This window comes from Euprymna scolopes, chromosome 8 (assembly GCF_053919585.1).
Source record: "Euprymna scolopes isolate OS-2025 chromosome 8, ASM5391958v1, whole genome shotgun sequence".
NCBI lineage: Eukaryota > Metazoa > Mollusca > Cephalopoda > Sepiida > Sepiolidae > Euprymna > Euprymna scolopes.
The window spans coordinates 52,361,777-52,378,066 of NC_136489.1; the positions used below are offsets into that span (position 1 = coordinate 52,361,777).

At 34.6% G+C, this 16,290-nt stretch overlaps 1 protein-coding gene across 3 annotated transcripts in view; it reads left to right on the top strand.

Annotated features, from left to right (window-relative positions):
- The window catches only part of LOC145283566 (GPI-N-acetylgalactosamine transferase PGAP4-like), a 62,278-nt gene that overhangs the window by 25,479 nt on the left and 20,509 nt on the right, over positions 1-16,290 (top strand). For 2 of the 3 annotated variants that reach the window (XM_080132468.1, XM_080132469.1), the window contains one exon: positions 15,816-15,969. In XM_080132468.1, the coding sequence (XP_079988594.1) occupies positions 15,952-15,969 (18 nt within the window). In that variant the 5' untranslated portion in view covers positions 15,816-15,951. Of the gene's footprint in view, positions 1-2,401; positions 2,709-15,815; positions 15,970-16,290 lie in introns of those variants that run through there. The other variant, XM_080132470.1, reaches the window with a different exon arrangement.

Sequence of the window (16,290 nt, forward strand, 5' to 3'; positions counted from 1 at the left end):
AACTGTGAGGCTCTTGATGTTCCTGAGTATTGTCTTTTCATCCTTGGTTATCAGGGTGCCAAAAGTCCGTGTGAGGTCCTTTCAAAGACTGTCTTTGCAGCATTTGAGGAGTTGGTATGCGATGTCCGTCCCAGTGAGCCGAGTCGCAACCTTGTACTCTGTCCAGCGTAGCTCAAAGTAGGACCATTCCTCGCTGGTGCCACCTGCTGTGACGATCAGCCGTTTCACCCTCTCCGCTTTAGGGGTGCTGGCGGCTGGAGCTGGATGTGCGGTCTGGTCAACTGGATGGGCTGTGCAGGTGTGGAAGTCAATTAAGCTGAGCAGGACATTTGGTGGGATGTCGTCTGACTAGGTGGTCTCGCAGTCAGGGGCGGGGCACAGAATGTCAAGCATTGTTGGCTTGAGACTTGTGAGAGGAAGAAGTCAAGCGGCCCGATAGCAAGGTGCTGTAATCATAGATGAGTTTCAACTCTTTAGTTAATCTTCTTTATTAACCAATGATTACAGCATCTAGAAATACATGAAATAGAAGAGTGGTTTCTGAAGAGCAACATCATGTATACACATTGCATTGTGTCGCATTGTAGCCTTGCAACTGATTGTCAGCTGGCTCACACCCTCTACTTCTGTGTGACAGAACATACACTTGTTGTCATTGTTGAGACCACTCATCTTAAAGGCGTTGGTCATCAAGCTTCGGTTCAGTGAGGGAGATCAAATACACAGTTACTAGTGGTGAGAGAGCTGCCAGAGAACGACTTGATAAAAAAAGGGGATTTTAATGTTAAATCGTTGTTCAGTTGTCATGACTCCAAACGGTTTGGCTAAATTCACAGATGAATGTTAGTGATATTGTTTGTCAGAAATTGCATAACTTTAAATGCGAACATTCATTGGTTGATATGAATTGATGTCTTGTTTATTACAGCCTTTCTGATTGGTTGATTTAAATTTTAACCCCACGCATGCGCTGGGAATTTAAACAGACAATCAATTTGTGACTAGCTCCCTAGCACGATGGACGTTAGTTTGTGTTTATCATCTAAGCTCCAATGGACTCCCTAATTTAAGAGCAAATTAATCCCTATTTGTCTTGGCACAGTGAGACAATTTAATCTAACTCATTAGGTTTTCCTTCCAAATAAAATATTGTCTTTTAAAACGGCAACTATGCTGACATTGGGATTCCCACTTCTATGGAATATCGGTGCCTTGACAGAATGTGAAAATTTTGGACTCTAACCAAGAAACCACGAAAATCTTCTCAGAAAAAAAAAGAGAACAAAAAACTACCACTTCATAAGAAGTTTTTCTAATAGACTCGAAAAAGCCGCTTAAATGACATATAGCATTTTTGAAAATGATAAGAAGACTTGACCGGCTGCATCAACCTGGTAAGTTTGCTTTCATTGTTGTGTCAATTTTTGCTCTGCTCTAGTTCTAAACTATGTGAGAATAAATTTCTTGCATACTTTAAGTTGAAAAAATGCTATTTAAATTTTACCTCAATACTTAAGTTGCAAGTTGTAGCTTATTAATTTTAATTTGTCTTAAACAATTTAAGTTGTATAATAATGTGACCTTTGTTTAATTTAATTGTCATAAATACTTTAATTTGCAAACTAACTTTAATTTTAATTGACTTTAAGTAAAGAAAGATGTGACTTTTTTTAATTAATGTTAGTTTGCTTTAAATTATAAAAATTATGATTTTAATTTAAGTTATGACATTTACTTATTTCGAGTTGCCTTTGAGTAGAAGATTACATTAATTCTTTACATTAGAACCACATTTAAAGCTGCAAACTCACGAGTTGAATATTTGAGGTCGCTAAAATTGTAAATTATAATGTTGAGTAAAAAAATCCAACCTTGATCGCTTTTTGTCTGAAGATAGTGATTTCAATCCTACCCAAAGTAGGCCAGAGGAATAGTTGGCCAAAACATGGTGAGACAACAACTATGGAAGGCAGTAATTACTGAAGATACAGTTAAGAGATTTAGTACTCCTTTCCATCACAGTTAACAACTTGATGAAGATCAGAGGAATAGTTGGTCGAAACATCATCAAACAACAACAAAAGATGAAGATAATAGTCTGCAAATAAAAAAAAAACCTATGATGGTTAGTTAAGTCCTTGTGACCAAAAGAATTATTTACTTGTCGTTAAATTGACAGCCTAATACATAGTTACTTTGTATTCAATATTTGGAAAAAGTGATTACTCTTTCTTTTCGCCTTTGGCAGTGTGTCAGAAATTGCATAACTTGAAATGTGAACATTCCTTGGTTGATATGAATTGATGCATTGTTTAGTCTTTTTGATGGGTTGATTTAAATTTGAACTCTGTTCACACGCGGGGAATTCAAACACAGTCAAACTTCAATGGATTTATTAATTTAAGGGCAAATTAGTCCCTGTTTGTCTCGGCACCATGAGACAATTTAGTCTAACTTATTAGGTTTTCCTTCCAGATGAAATGTCGTCTTTTAAATCGGCAACTATGCTGACATTGGGATTCCCATTTCTATGGAATGTCTGCCTTGAAAGAATGTGCAAATTTTGGACTCTAACCAAGAAACCATGAAAGCTTTTTCAGAGGAAGAAAAAAAAACTACCACTTCATAGAAAGTTTCTCTAATAGACTCGAAAGAGGGGCTTAAATGACACTTGCACATGATAAGACTTGACTGGCTGCATCAACCTGGTAAGTTTGCTTTCATTGTTGTGTCAATTTTTGCTCTGCCAGAGTTCTAAATCATGTGAGAATAAATTTCTCACATGTTTTGTATGTTGATTTATGATGGGAATTTGGATGGGCTTTTCCAGTGGATTTTTCTTTTTTTCTTTTTTTTTTACAGTTTCAATAAGGGTTTCTATTTCTGATCTCATAGTCTTGCTCAGTCTCGTTGAACACTTCCATGCTGTTCTATCTTTGGCAGTTTATTTTTTGGGAAATGGGGACATTTCATTTGTTTAGACAGAAGTGGAAGAATATTTCCCTCCAGATTTCTATCCTTTGCTTTGTTTGGTAAGTTTGGCTTGTGACCATTACAGTGTACCGTTTGGTTTCCTCCCTCATCTAGACTCTTGTCTCCATCTAGTTTTTTCTTCTCGTAGTCCCGTACCACTTCTTTAGGGTTACATTTTTAATTATGTTCCCATTTGCTGTGACATAAACCACAAAGTCCACCCTTGACTTTATTGGCAAGTACGTTTCCTTTATGCCAGTAGCAATTAACATTAGAATTAAGGTAAATTTAACACCTATAAATGTCAAATGTAGGCATAACATAACAAAGCAACTAGAATGCATTCTAATGGCTAAAAGTTGGAATGATGCATATCACTAATAGATCGCCTTTTGTTAATTCTCTATACAGGGTTCAAAAGGGTTCATCATTATAAATATTTTTAGATGTAAAAACACTGGTATCTTATACTTTTGCAATCATCAGTGCAGGAAGTGATAATCAAGAGACTTGAACTCTTGCTGTTGTTGTGTGTGTGTATGTATATATATCTATATATGTATAAAAGTGAACGTGTCTGTCCGTCTGTGTACATTTCCCTATGCAATAACTCTGTCAATTTTTAGTCTACAGACTCGAAATTTGATATACAGTGTACTGAGATTTGGGAAAATATATGTGATCGGTTTTCGGACAGAAATTTGTCTTTTAAGGGGTCAAATTTCAACGATTTGACCTTTGAGAACTCTACCAAACTCCTCCGACAATTTTGAGTCTAAACACTTGAAATTTTAGATATAGGTTCCTTGGACATGGATCTAACTTAATAACTTGATTTGAACCCAAAACAATAAATGTTAAGGAGTCATAATAGGGGTCAAAGTTAAAAAAATTGACCGTTTTTTTGTTGTTTTTTTAATTTTTTTTTTTTTTTGCTTAGCATACACCTCCAAACATCCGGGCACCGCTGGACACCCATGCTAGTATATATATATATATATATATATATATATATATATATATATATTTAGTAATATGATTGATAATTTAAAATTCGCATTAGAATTAAAAATTAAAAATCTGTTTCATAAGAAGGAACAACAACAAAGTCAATGATTTGTACAATCGTTTCGGAAATGATGTTTTTATTGTGATAGACATTAAGCCACGGACAATAATTTTGACATATAGTATTTTTTAAACAAAGTCTCCTCATCAGCAAAAGTATTGCATGGGTTTTTTTTATATATGTAAAAGACACCATAAATAAACCTAGCAATTTTTAAGTAAGGCAGATGTATCTTTTAATTGTTCGCCTTTTGAAAAGCATAATTATCGGCAAAGCATTCATTTGGATGTTGATTATAGCTTATAAATGTACGATCACTGTTCTTTTCTTGTATTTAAATTAAATTAGTAAATTTATTATCACATTAAAATACACTCTGCTCTTTAGACTACTGTTCTAACCCCCTTTATATATATATATATATATATATATATATATATATATATATATACACACACCCACACACATATATATTCATCCAGAGGAAGTCTCACAATAAAGACGACATGTTGATGAACACATAACTTGGTTTGTTTCTTTTTTTATCTCTCTCTCTCATATATATGATATATATATATATATATATATATATATATATATGGGACGATTCCAATATTTTTATTGATTCCGTACTAAATTCCTGATTCTGATACAATTACCAATTCCGATTCTTAATAAATCTCTAAAAATATTAAACTATAAAATGGTTATTTTTTTTTCCTCGATTACTGTAAAAACACAGTTTAAATGAGCATATATTTTTTCAAACTTAAAAACACTCTTGTGGGGAGATGATGTATAGACTTTAGTTTTACTGGTAGTTGAAAATAAATATTTCTGATTTCATTATTACTATCAGTTGTAGAAGAATTTGTTTTAAACAATGTCAAATAAAAAGATAATTAACAGAATCGTTTTTAGCATTGGAAAATCGGAACAAATTTTTCCTGTTCCGATACCCCCTAAAGTCCCGATTTTCCGATTCCTGATTCTGATTAATTGTCCAAACGCACACACACACACATACACACACACACACATATATATATAAAATAAAAAATTAACTTTCTTGGATTTAACTATTTAACTAACTTTCTTGGATTTACATTTTTGGATTTTACCGTCATTGGATACTTTACCTTTCACCAGACTATCCATTCACGTGAAATCACCTTTTTCTTCACCATATTCCCTATGCTTCACTTTTTGCTATCAAGTAAGGTCTTTGACTTACTTGCAGTTTCATCAAATACTTTTGTATGCAAAATCCGATCCCGCATTTTGCTAATTCCTATCCTCTGATAAGTAGGAAAGTATTTCTTCGAAACTCCGTGGATTAAGGACTATCCACTTATTTAGTGTTTCCTTTTGAAATTAAATATGTTTTTAACTCTTTTTCAAAGTTTTTTTAACATGTTTTATTAACTATTTGCTCTTATATATATATAATTAAAACAGATATTATAAAAACAGAGATGGAATAAAACTAAAAACTCAATGACGTTTCACCCGTTTAGTGCGGGCTTTCTCAAGAATAAAAATGTAAAATGTTCACTGATGATAAAACTAATTAAGAGTATATGTAGAGGGGGGGGCAGTATATTACACATATTTACATGTGTACATACAATATGTCCTATAAAAGAAATAATAACCAGTGCCTAAATTATTTTCATGGATAATTATATTACATAAGTGCTTAGAAATATTAAAAAATCCTTTCCTTTGTTTGATTACATTGGGGGAGTGGGAGATAAGGCTGGATTCCAACAAACAATGTGTAGCTTCATTGTGTATTGTTTTTAGTATTGTTGCATTTGCAAAATCAAAATGGTGGTCATGCTCCATAGTGTGGGAAAAATGGCGTTAAGAGTTGTTTAGTTTTATGTCCCTTTTACATTCCTATATTCTTTTGTTGAGACTGCATTGTGTTTTGCCAATGTATATATGTCCACAGTCAAGGCAAGGTATGGAGTATATGCTAGCTTTGATCTTGGAATTAAATTTGGGTTTATGGATTATATCTCTGATTGTTGAGAAGGTTATTTCAGATACTTCAATATTTATTTGGTTTAGTTTTTTATATATGGCATTGCTTTTACTATTTGTAAGTAAGATAATACTTCTGTTAAATGTTCTTTTAATCATGGAGGTGTGTTGATTACACTTAAAGATTTCTAGGGCTTTTCTTTTAGTGTCTAGTGAGAAGTATGGTAGGTATTGCAATTCTTTAAAAGTGCGTTCTGTGTGTCAGAATTCTTCCTCTAAATGTTCGCGACTGCAGATTCTCAAAACTCTGAGGTAGAAACCAATTACGGTGCCTCTTTTCACTATTGTTATGATAAGAGTGAAAGTGTATATAGTCTTATTGGTCTGTTTGCGATGGACTTTATACTTCAATTCATTATTATTTATTAAATGGATATCAAGAAACAATATGGATCTATTTTCTTTTTCATATGTGTAATTTGTAGGTTGCTCAATTTTATTTAATATCATAATGTCTTGTATCACTCTTAATGCCATTTTTCCCACAGTATGGAGCATGACCACCATTTTGGTTTTGAGTATACAACAATTCTAAAATCAATACACAAAAGTACACGTCATTTGTTGGAATCCTCCCTTATCTTCCATATTCTTCGTCAGCTATTTACACGAGACATACACATTTTAATCATGATTTCCTTTAGTTCAAATTTTCTCATATAAACTCAATACGCTTTCAAGGGATTTTACCAATAAAGATTACCCTTGAAGTAATTAATAAAATTCTTGTATATCATATCATATTAAATATGTTATGAAAAGTTCTATGACATTTTTATCATAAATTTTTGACAGCATTAATCTCACTTCAAACAAACAGTTCAACATAAAAATATAAGAGAATCGTAATGAAAGAATCGTAAATCTTAGGTATTTTTTAACAATGCGGTTCCGATTCCCCTCCAAAATACATGATTCTTACGATTAACGATTCCGATTCCGATTAATTGTCCCACCACTACTTATTTTGTTTAAAGCAAAATCTTCCATTGCTGGTAATAATAATAAAATAATAAATATTTATTGATTTTATAATATCAGTAAAGCTAAAATCTATATAGATCATCCTTCACAAGGTTTAATTTTACATATACAAAAATATCTGCATACTTAACATGTGTTTTTGTTATGGAAATCGGGGAAAATTACAACTCTTTATTTAAATATTTAGAGATTTATAAAGAATCGGAATCGGGAATTGTGAAAAATATTAGAATCGTCCCATCACTAGTTCTTATCGTCCATCACTAGTTATTATCGGCCTGTGAGGTTTCTCACTGTTCTTTGGATACATTTGCTTCAAATGCGGCATCTGGTGGTAGAGATGGAGTTTCCAATCAGATAATAGAATCATTAGTATTAGGTGCTATATCTTGTGGTTTTGGGGCAAGTTGATGCAGTGATACTGTTTCTTCTCTTCCAGTTGGAAGTCTAATATGGGTGTATTGAAGATTGCATTCTAGCAACTTGACATCATTGACAAAGGGTTCATACTTAGATGACATTTAATCGGAACTAGACCTGGATTCAAAAGCCAGCTGGGAAGAGAGGTACTAGATGTTGATTTGGAATATTCGCTTGTGAGGTGTAGTGTTAGTGGCAGTACACAATAACAAACAAATGGAATGCAAGACATCGCGCAAAACTGATTCCCAATGAGAAATTGGCAGTCTTCATGACTTCAATGTCAGCGATATCATTTTCCATAATGTAGCATTTAATTGTTCTACTTGGTCATTTCCCTGCGGTTTATAGGCAGTTGTACGGCTTGTTGCTATTCTCTTTCTATTCAAAAAAAATCTGTTAGTTGCATTGAAATAAATGATGAACCTCTGAATAAAGGAAGGCATTTCAAACAGCAAAAATAGTTGACAGAAACAATTTATGACTGAGGTCATATCTTGACAAGGAAAGGCAAAGGGGAAGCATAATATTCGTCAATAATTGTGAATAGATATTTTTTTTGACTATTGCAGGGGATTTTTAAAGGCAATCAACATTTAAGCGTTCAAATGGTTGTGTTGTTTTGACAAGCTTAAAATTAGTAGGATGAAAAAAATTCATGGTTTTAATTCTGCACAGATGGAACAGTTCCCAATAGTTTGTCGAACATCCTCGATGGAGTAAGGGAGGTTATGAAACCTACAAAACAAGACATTTGTGTGATGCCTGAATATCACAATAAAACGTGTAGGTCTTGTAGACTGGTTGAATTAGTTGAGAAGCAAACTGCTTGGGAAAGTGTGTTTGCGGCTGCATTATCTTTCCCTGGACAATATATTACATCAAGGGCTGGTAGTTTGATTCTCCAGCATGCTACCTTCTCCTTCTTTGTTTTGCTTGAGTGTTTCAGATCATACATGAAAGCTACAGAGCATTGGTCTGTAATGAGTCTAAAGGCGGAAGCAATAAGGTAGTGACGCCATTTACGCACTGCTTCGATGATGGCATGTGCTTCTTTTTTGGCCAAAGAGTAATGTTGCTCGCTGACTGCAAGAGATCAGGAAAAGAAAGCAACTGGGCAGCCATTCTGATTGAGAGTGGCAGCTAAGGCAATGTTCGAGGTGTCAATTTTTATGGTAAGGTGTATGTTGGGATCAATAGTCGTAAGTGAAGCATGCTTGAGTTCTTCTTTGAGGTTGGTGAAATCCTCTAAGCAGGATTCAGGTAGAGGGAAGACTTAGTTCTGTGCTAGTCATCAAATTTTATCTGAGAAATGAGGAATGCATAATATGCAAACATTCCAACAACCCGCTGTTGTGATTTGGCATCTTGCGGCGGAGATAGATATTGTAAAGCACAGAAGAATTCCGGATCTGGTTTTACAACTCCAAACGACACTTCATACCCGAAGAGGTTGACTCTCTCAGTTTGCATAATGTTCTTGTTTTCACTGAAACTTATGCCATACTTCCTGGCAAAATCTAAGAAACGATTAAGGTTTTCATCATGTTCCATCATATTACGGTTGCATATAGTAATGATATCAACATAGGTGAATGTTTCGGCAACCTTCTTGAATTTTATTAGATTGTTTATCAATCGTTGGCAACATGAGACACCAGCAGAATTGATATACGAGGGGCGTGCAATAAGTAATGCCCCTGATTCACTTCCCATAGGAGTAGAGCAACGAAACTTGGCACAGTTATTAGTCTTTCTCTGCATAGGAACAATGCAAAGTTATGCATTTCTCCCATTGTTTGATGCAGCTCTGGAGACCGTTTTTGTAGAACACCCCAGGTTGGTCCTCCAACCACGACGTGACTTCAGAAATCAAGGCTGCATCATCTGGGAAATGCTTTCCTTTCAAAAACAACTTCATGGCTGGGAAGAGGTGAAAGTCAGAGGGTGCAAGGTCAGGAGAGTAGGGAGGATGGGGGAGGATTCCATAACCACACACCCGTGCTTCTGATCTGGTGACATGCGAGTTGTGGGCTGGAGCATTGTCCTGCAGGAGGAGTGTACCTTTGCTGATCTTACCCCGCCTCTTGATTTTGATAGCTTCCCTTAATTTCCTCAAGCATAATAGGCTCCTGTAATTGTGGTACCTTTTGCCAGGAAATCTGTCATCACTACTCCGTCCTGGTCCCAGAAGACTGTGAGCATGACCTTGCCATCGGAGGGCTGTACCCTTGCCTTCTTTGGAGGTGGTGAGTCCAAGTACTTCCACTGCATTGACTGGGCTTTGGTCTCTGGATCATAATGATGGACTCAGGTTTCATCCTGTGTAATCAGTCTTTTGAAAAACTTTGACTCATCTTCTTGGCATATCTCCAAATTCATCCTCGAGCACTTGATGCATTCTCACTTCTGGAATTGTGTGAGCAACCTGGGAATCCATCTGGCAGACACCTTATGCATATGCAAATGGTCATGAATGATAGTTTCCACAGACCCTGTACTAATCTTGACATCTTGGGCTATTTGGCGAATAGTAATGTGTCGATCTTCCAAAATGGCAGCCTCAACTTGACGGACAGATGCCTCATCAATGGCAGAAGAGGGGGAGGGACCAGTTCTGGAAACTGTTTCCACAGACTTCCGGCCATGTTTGAATTCACAATGCTAGCGTTTTACAAGGTCATATGATGGGACATTATCACCATAAGTTTCTTTCATTTCATCAAAAGTCTCCTGTGGTGTGCGTCTTTTCAAATACAAAAACCGGATCACTACTCGACATTCAACAGTCTCCATTTCACACCTGACTTAGTTCAAACACCTGTAAAACAGAAACCACAATTAATTCAGAGCTGTAATTTTCCACATACCCCTAGAGATATAAATCATTTTACATGCAAAATCAGACTGTGGATGTTATCAATTACTGCAGAAAAAACCTTTTTCTCCCGCTGCAGCTGAAACATTTTCGGAAGTACAAGAAATCTCATGAGTAACTGATGGTTTGGCAGTGGTGCCACATGGTGTGAGCTTGATATAAGATTCAGCTTGTTTCTGTGTCATTTTTTTTAGAAAATGAGCTAAGTTGGAAGTGTCTTTCAAACTGAGTGTCCTTTCTAAGAGTCGTTGAATTGTATGAGAGTGAATGATTGTTATCAGGGCATCACGAACTGCTTGGTCACAATGTTCTTCAGATGTTACTGCCTCAAAGTGACAATCCACAGTAAGCAAATCTAGCTTTTGCAAATAATTTGTGAATCGTTTCACTGAGATCCCGCTTAGAGGTTGCCAAAAAATGTCAAGAATGGACAATGTTAGAGGGCTTTACGAAAAGAGACTGGAGTTTAGCGATGGCTGATTCATATGAATCACAATTTGCTATTAGTGCACTGGATGAGAGATGTAGTTGGTAAAAAAAGTCTAGTTTGCTAGTTGGTGGACAGTTGATTGACCTCAGAAATTTGTTGAATGTACACAGCTAATTTGTTCAATGGTCTGCAGAATCAGGTTCTGAAGGGTTACCGTGGCTTCAGAAATTGGTCCATTTTAGATTAAATTCTAGATGAATATATTATAATGATTCAAAACACAAAAGACGAATGAAAACCAGTTAATGAGGCTTTATTCATGTAGAATCACAGGTGTGCATGCTGAAATAGAAGAATAAAAAATTGCCAAGATTTTACACAAGGCAACATTGCTAATATGACACCTACATTCAAGTAGATCTAGAGTAATTAAATGATTTTAACATACCGATAAGTAGTTATTTTCTCTCTGACATTGATAAAGCATACTGTAATGATTTGGAACACGAAAGACGAATGAAAACCAGTTAATAATGCTTTATTCATCAAGAATCACAGGTATGCTGAAATAGAAGAATGAAAAATTGCTAAGATTTTACACACAATAACAATACAAAATAACAATACAAAATAACAATACACAATAACAATGCTAATATGACTTTTCACATGTACAAGTATTTGCTATATCCTCAAAATGTGTTAAGATGTTCGTGCCATCGTTTCAGTCCAGCTGAAGCAAAACAGTATTCATCGATAATTTGATACCCCATTACCCAACACTCCCCTGTTGTGTGTTCTATCAATTCTTTCTTTGTTCATTAGCAACTTGCTGCTGCTGAAGACAGAATTTTGGAGTTTTTGCAACCAGGCAGTGGCACATTTTTTCTCGTGCTATTATATTTTTTTTTCTGATTTCTTGGGTTTGATAAAAAATCTGAGTGAGCTAAATGGAATGATAGAATATGGTAGAGAAGTCGTTATCATTGATAAACATAAAATACATCTTGCACAACTCTCAAATAATTCGCGGAGAAACATGGAACCAAGCTGATGTTTCCTTTCTTGCTTATTAATCACGCCATTTCGCGTGGTAAAAGATTACCAGAGTTTAACTGTCAGTTTTCTCTCATTCAAATTCTGACTCTCTCAATCTATTAAAACGGTGGCCATAGCTAGTGTATAGTGAGTGTATGAAGAGGTAAAACGAGGGGCCAAAAATGTGAATGTTATATAGTCGTCTATGTAATGTTCATTGTGTGTGTATGTTTTTAACACATAATAAACGGATATAGATATCTCCAACAATAGTTCAACATGGACGAATAGCATCTTTGTCTGCTTGCCTACACAGGGGAACGGCGTAAGCTTTTGATCACCACCATCACTGTATTGTTCCAGACACGCTTTTGAAAATGTAAATAATTTTCTACCCCAACAGCTCAGACAACCAAATTGTTTTTCCACATTACATTTATTTTTGTTGTGACTTTTTGTTCTAGGATTGCACTCTATTCCTTTTCGGGGGTTACATATTACCGTCCTTCCAGCCAGATGCTTCCATAGTTGAATGACTTCCTCGCAGCTGAGAACTTGCCGTCCTGTCTTTGACTAACTCCTTCAAAACTTGCGTGCATTTCTAAACTATTTTGTTACATTATTAACTCTGCGTGATCAAAGGCATAAATCAGATGATCCACCTTTTTGTCATGTTTATGTAAATTTGCATTCTTTTGCGCCAAATGTTAACATGAATAATTTATCTTTAAATATTTCTTCTGCTTTCTGTTATTCAAACATTCTTTTCTTTCTTATCAAACTAGCCTGGGTGACAGGCGTTGCCCGGGTGTTTTGGAGATGCGTGTTGAGCAAAAAAAAAAAAAAAACGTAGCAGGCAGGCAGGTTCGAATCCGTGACGCGAAGGCGGAAAAGAAAGTGAAAGAAAATCTGACGTCTTAACACTACTTCATGATACCTGGAAGTTCAAACTTTAAATTTAGGCAAAGTCAATCCACCCGATACGATGACTTGCAAAAATTGCTTGCAAAAAATCGACCCCTCCTTGTAGAAAACTGCCCAGTTGAGGATGAAGGAATTAATGCTTTTGGCCAATTTGTCGTCCAAGACGTCGAGCTTCAAAATGATACCCATCTCGTAAAAATCCGTTGCCTCTGTCGAAAGTTTTAGGCAGACATACAGACAGACAGACATACATACATACATACATTTAAACAGACAGGTGAGATTTATTCTTATCAAATAAGACCCTCCACCTGTATGAACTTCAGATTCATCCAAAGACAGAATTCTTCTGCTACATCTGAAGAGGTGGGATGATTTCTTCTGCTATAGACCATTTCTCACATACTTGCTAGTCTTGCTCCACTCATGTTATTTTCAAGCTTCAATCTCTTGTTCCTCTTTTTTCTATGACATTCTCAGCAAGAACTCTTCTCTCTACCACAACTGCAAAGAAATTTCCTTCTTTCTTCCATGTGCCTAGCATTGATTGGAATTTCGATGATTTGAATTTCTTTTCACGAATGTCCTGTCTGCAACATGGTCATATTTAAATCTATTATCAAGTCCTTGTTATAAACTGTCTTCCTAAGTAATCCAATTTTATTTATTCAATTCATTATTTTCAATCCTCTTGCAATGTTCATCATTCGAGAGATTATCTACACATCTCATTTAACACTGACTCATTCGTAAAAAAATAGTTTTAACAATTTTTTTTCAAAAGAGGATTCATATTTTTGGATTAAATGCATTCATGTGCTATGCCATGGTGGATGTTTATAAATGCTGTTCAACTTGGATGATAAATCTTTTTTTTTTTCGTCATTTATTTAAACATCAAACATTACACATACATCCTGACTAATATCTTATATTATGGAATAAAGAAAAGGAACTCTGCTAAAAATAGCAGTAAAATTTCCTATTTTGATCCTGGTTTTGTTTTGCATAATAGGGATATCCTCTTTCTCTTTATTTTTTCTATTTTTATTTTTATGTTTGAGACACGATTCCCACATGAAATGAACATTGTGACAAATACCACTCAATTATCTTCTATTAGTGTAACCACACTTACTCATGTTCAAAAATTATGTATTTATGTAATTAAGAAAATATTTATATTCGAGATGTCGTCATACCTGTGGTTTCCGTGACCAAAAATAACAATTCATTAGGGACTGTAAAGCTGCCTTGGAATTAATTTCTGTGGTGTGTGATGATTTTGTTATAATTGCAAAGCAACATACGTCATCAATTAATTACCATTTTTTGGTAAATAAACCATGCGTATTATGATATTTAGAATGTGAAAATCCTAATAAATGTCTATTATAGAGAAGAGGTGGGTCTCTTTCTGGCTAATGTGTTCGTGCACACCATAGACACCTATGCAAATTAAATAGAAAAATCTTTATTTCTAAATTATCCAATTCAAAAGTAAAGCAGCTTTGAAAACATGATGGTTAAAAGATCAGATGTGTGGAATTTTTATTTTTTTGATAAACATTTATTTATTTAAAATTTCTAATTTTCAGCTTATAACAAAACCCTCAGCAAGAAAGTTTAGACAATACATTTTTTTTTTTTTTTTTTTTGTACTTGCCATGATGTTCGGTGCAGTCTCTAATTGTCGGAGATAGAGTTCCTATCGTCCAGTCCAGTGGGTAAGCGCACGATCATGCACAGGTGTAATGTTATTATTAATAAAAATTCACTGTTAGAAAGCATTAATTTGAATTCTTTGAACTATTATTTTCCTCGAGTGTTATTTGCAATTTGCACAGCATTTCAGTCGATGTAACTTCTGGCTTTCTTCAGGTGTATCTTGGCAAACTCAAGAATCTGCTTGGAATTTCAAACGGAACTTTTTATTTACTTCATAAAAGTAGTATACTCTCGTTCCATCAGCAATGACTAGATAGAAGTTCAAAGTAACCGCTGTGCCACAGGTTCTTGTTAAAGTATTTGGAAAAATTCAATTGTAAACTGATACTCCCCTGAAGGTTCAATCGTCAGTGTGAGCAATCGAAAAATACAATTGCGAATTACTTAAAACCTCTATCCAGTCATGGCTGATGAAATGAGAGCATGCTACCCTTGTGAAATGAATAAAAAGTTCCGTTGGAAATTCCATGCAGATTCCCAAGTTCAGCAATAAAAAAACCCTTAAAAAACTGAAGACGGTCAGAGATTACCTCAACTAAAACTGAAAATGACGTTAGAGATGAGAACAGTAGTCCGAAGAATTCAAATAATATGAATAATCAATCCTCAAAAAACAAAATAAATCAATAATAATCATTAATAAATGATTGAATAATTAATTCTCGAAAATAAAATAAAAAATTAATAATCAATCCTCATCTCAAAAATTCAAAAACATAAAAAAATTGTTTTGTACTTCTAAGTTTCAGGCAACTTTGAATTTTCACATTATTAAATATTTACCAAAATACTTTCTATAAGTTTGTGCCAATAACACTGTAACAAATTTCAGGTTAAAAAAGTACATGTCACATAAGATCTGTTTCGATGTGAGAAAAATATCCTGATAAATATTTTTCTAGATTAGGTACAGTTTGCTAGAAATCATATTTTATTAATATTGGTTATGAATGAAAAACAATTGTCAGTTTAAGCAACATTTGTCCTCTTAACTCTCTTATGTTGAGTGTTATCCTCCCTTTTTATATGCCAGCAATAGTCTGCCAATATGCCAGGGTTCCATTTTCCTTTAAAATGTTTTCTCATCACTGAAATATCTTGATGGAATCTCTCGCCATATTCATCACTCACATCCTCTGCAAAATTTTCATTTTGCAAAAATAACGTGTACCTAATTCGTCAAAAAAATGCTCAGAAATGGATTTTCCATACCATTGGGCATATAAAAATGTCCACAGGTATTCTGCACTATTTTTCAGTGTAACTTTTTAAAAAATTTCCTCTTTTCCTTTTTTGTTTATTTTCTTTTTTTTTCTTTTTAGTGCTGCCTTTTTTTTTCCGACTGTGATTAAGGACCACCATTTTCTGAAAAGGCTGAAAAAGTGAATTGTGCAAAATGAAAAATCAACATCAAATTCTTTTCACTAGTCATGTCACTCGGTCGCACAGCGTCTGAAGATGAAGCCAAAAATTTTTGTAAGTTCATCTTCTTTATTTTTCCAGTTGTTAATCTATCTAATATTATATAAAAGGATTTTTGTCTGTGTATGAGTTAGTTCCCTATAGACTTTGCAACGGCTGGGCCGATTTTTATGAAATTTTGCACAAATGTACTTTATGTATCTGCCAGTGTTCTTAGATAGGTTTTTGCATCGAAATATCTTCAATAAGTATCGATAATTGAAAGAAAGAAGGAACAGGCGATTTTGACCAAAGTTTACAGCCTAACATCACAAGTGCATTTGAGAAGTTTTATTACCACACAAACAGAAAGGTTTGGTATATAAAACTAACATT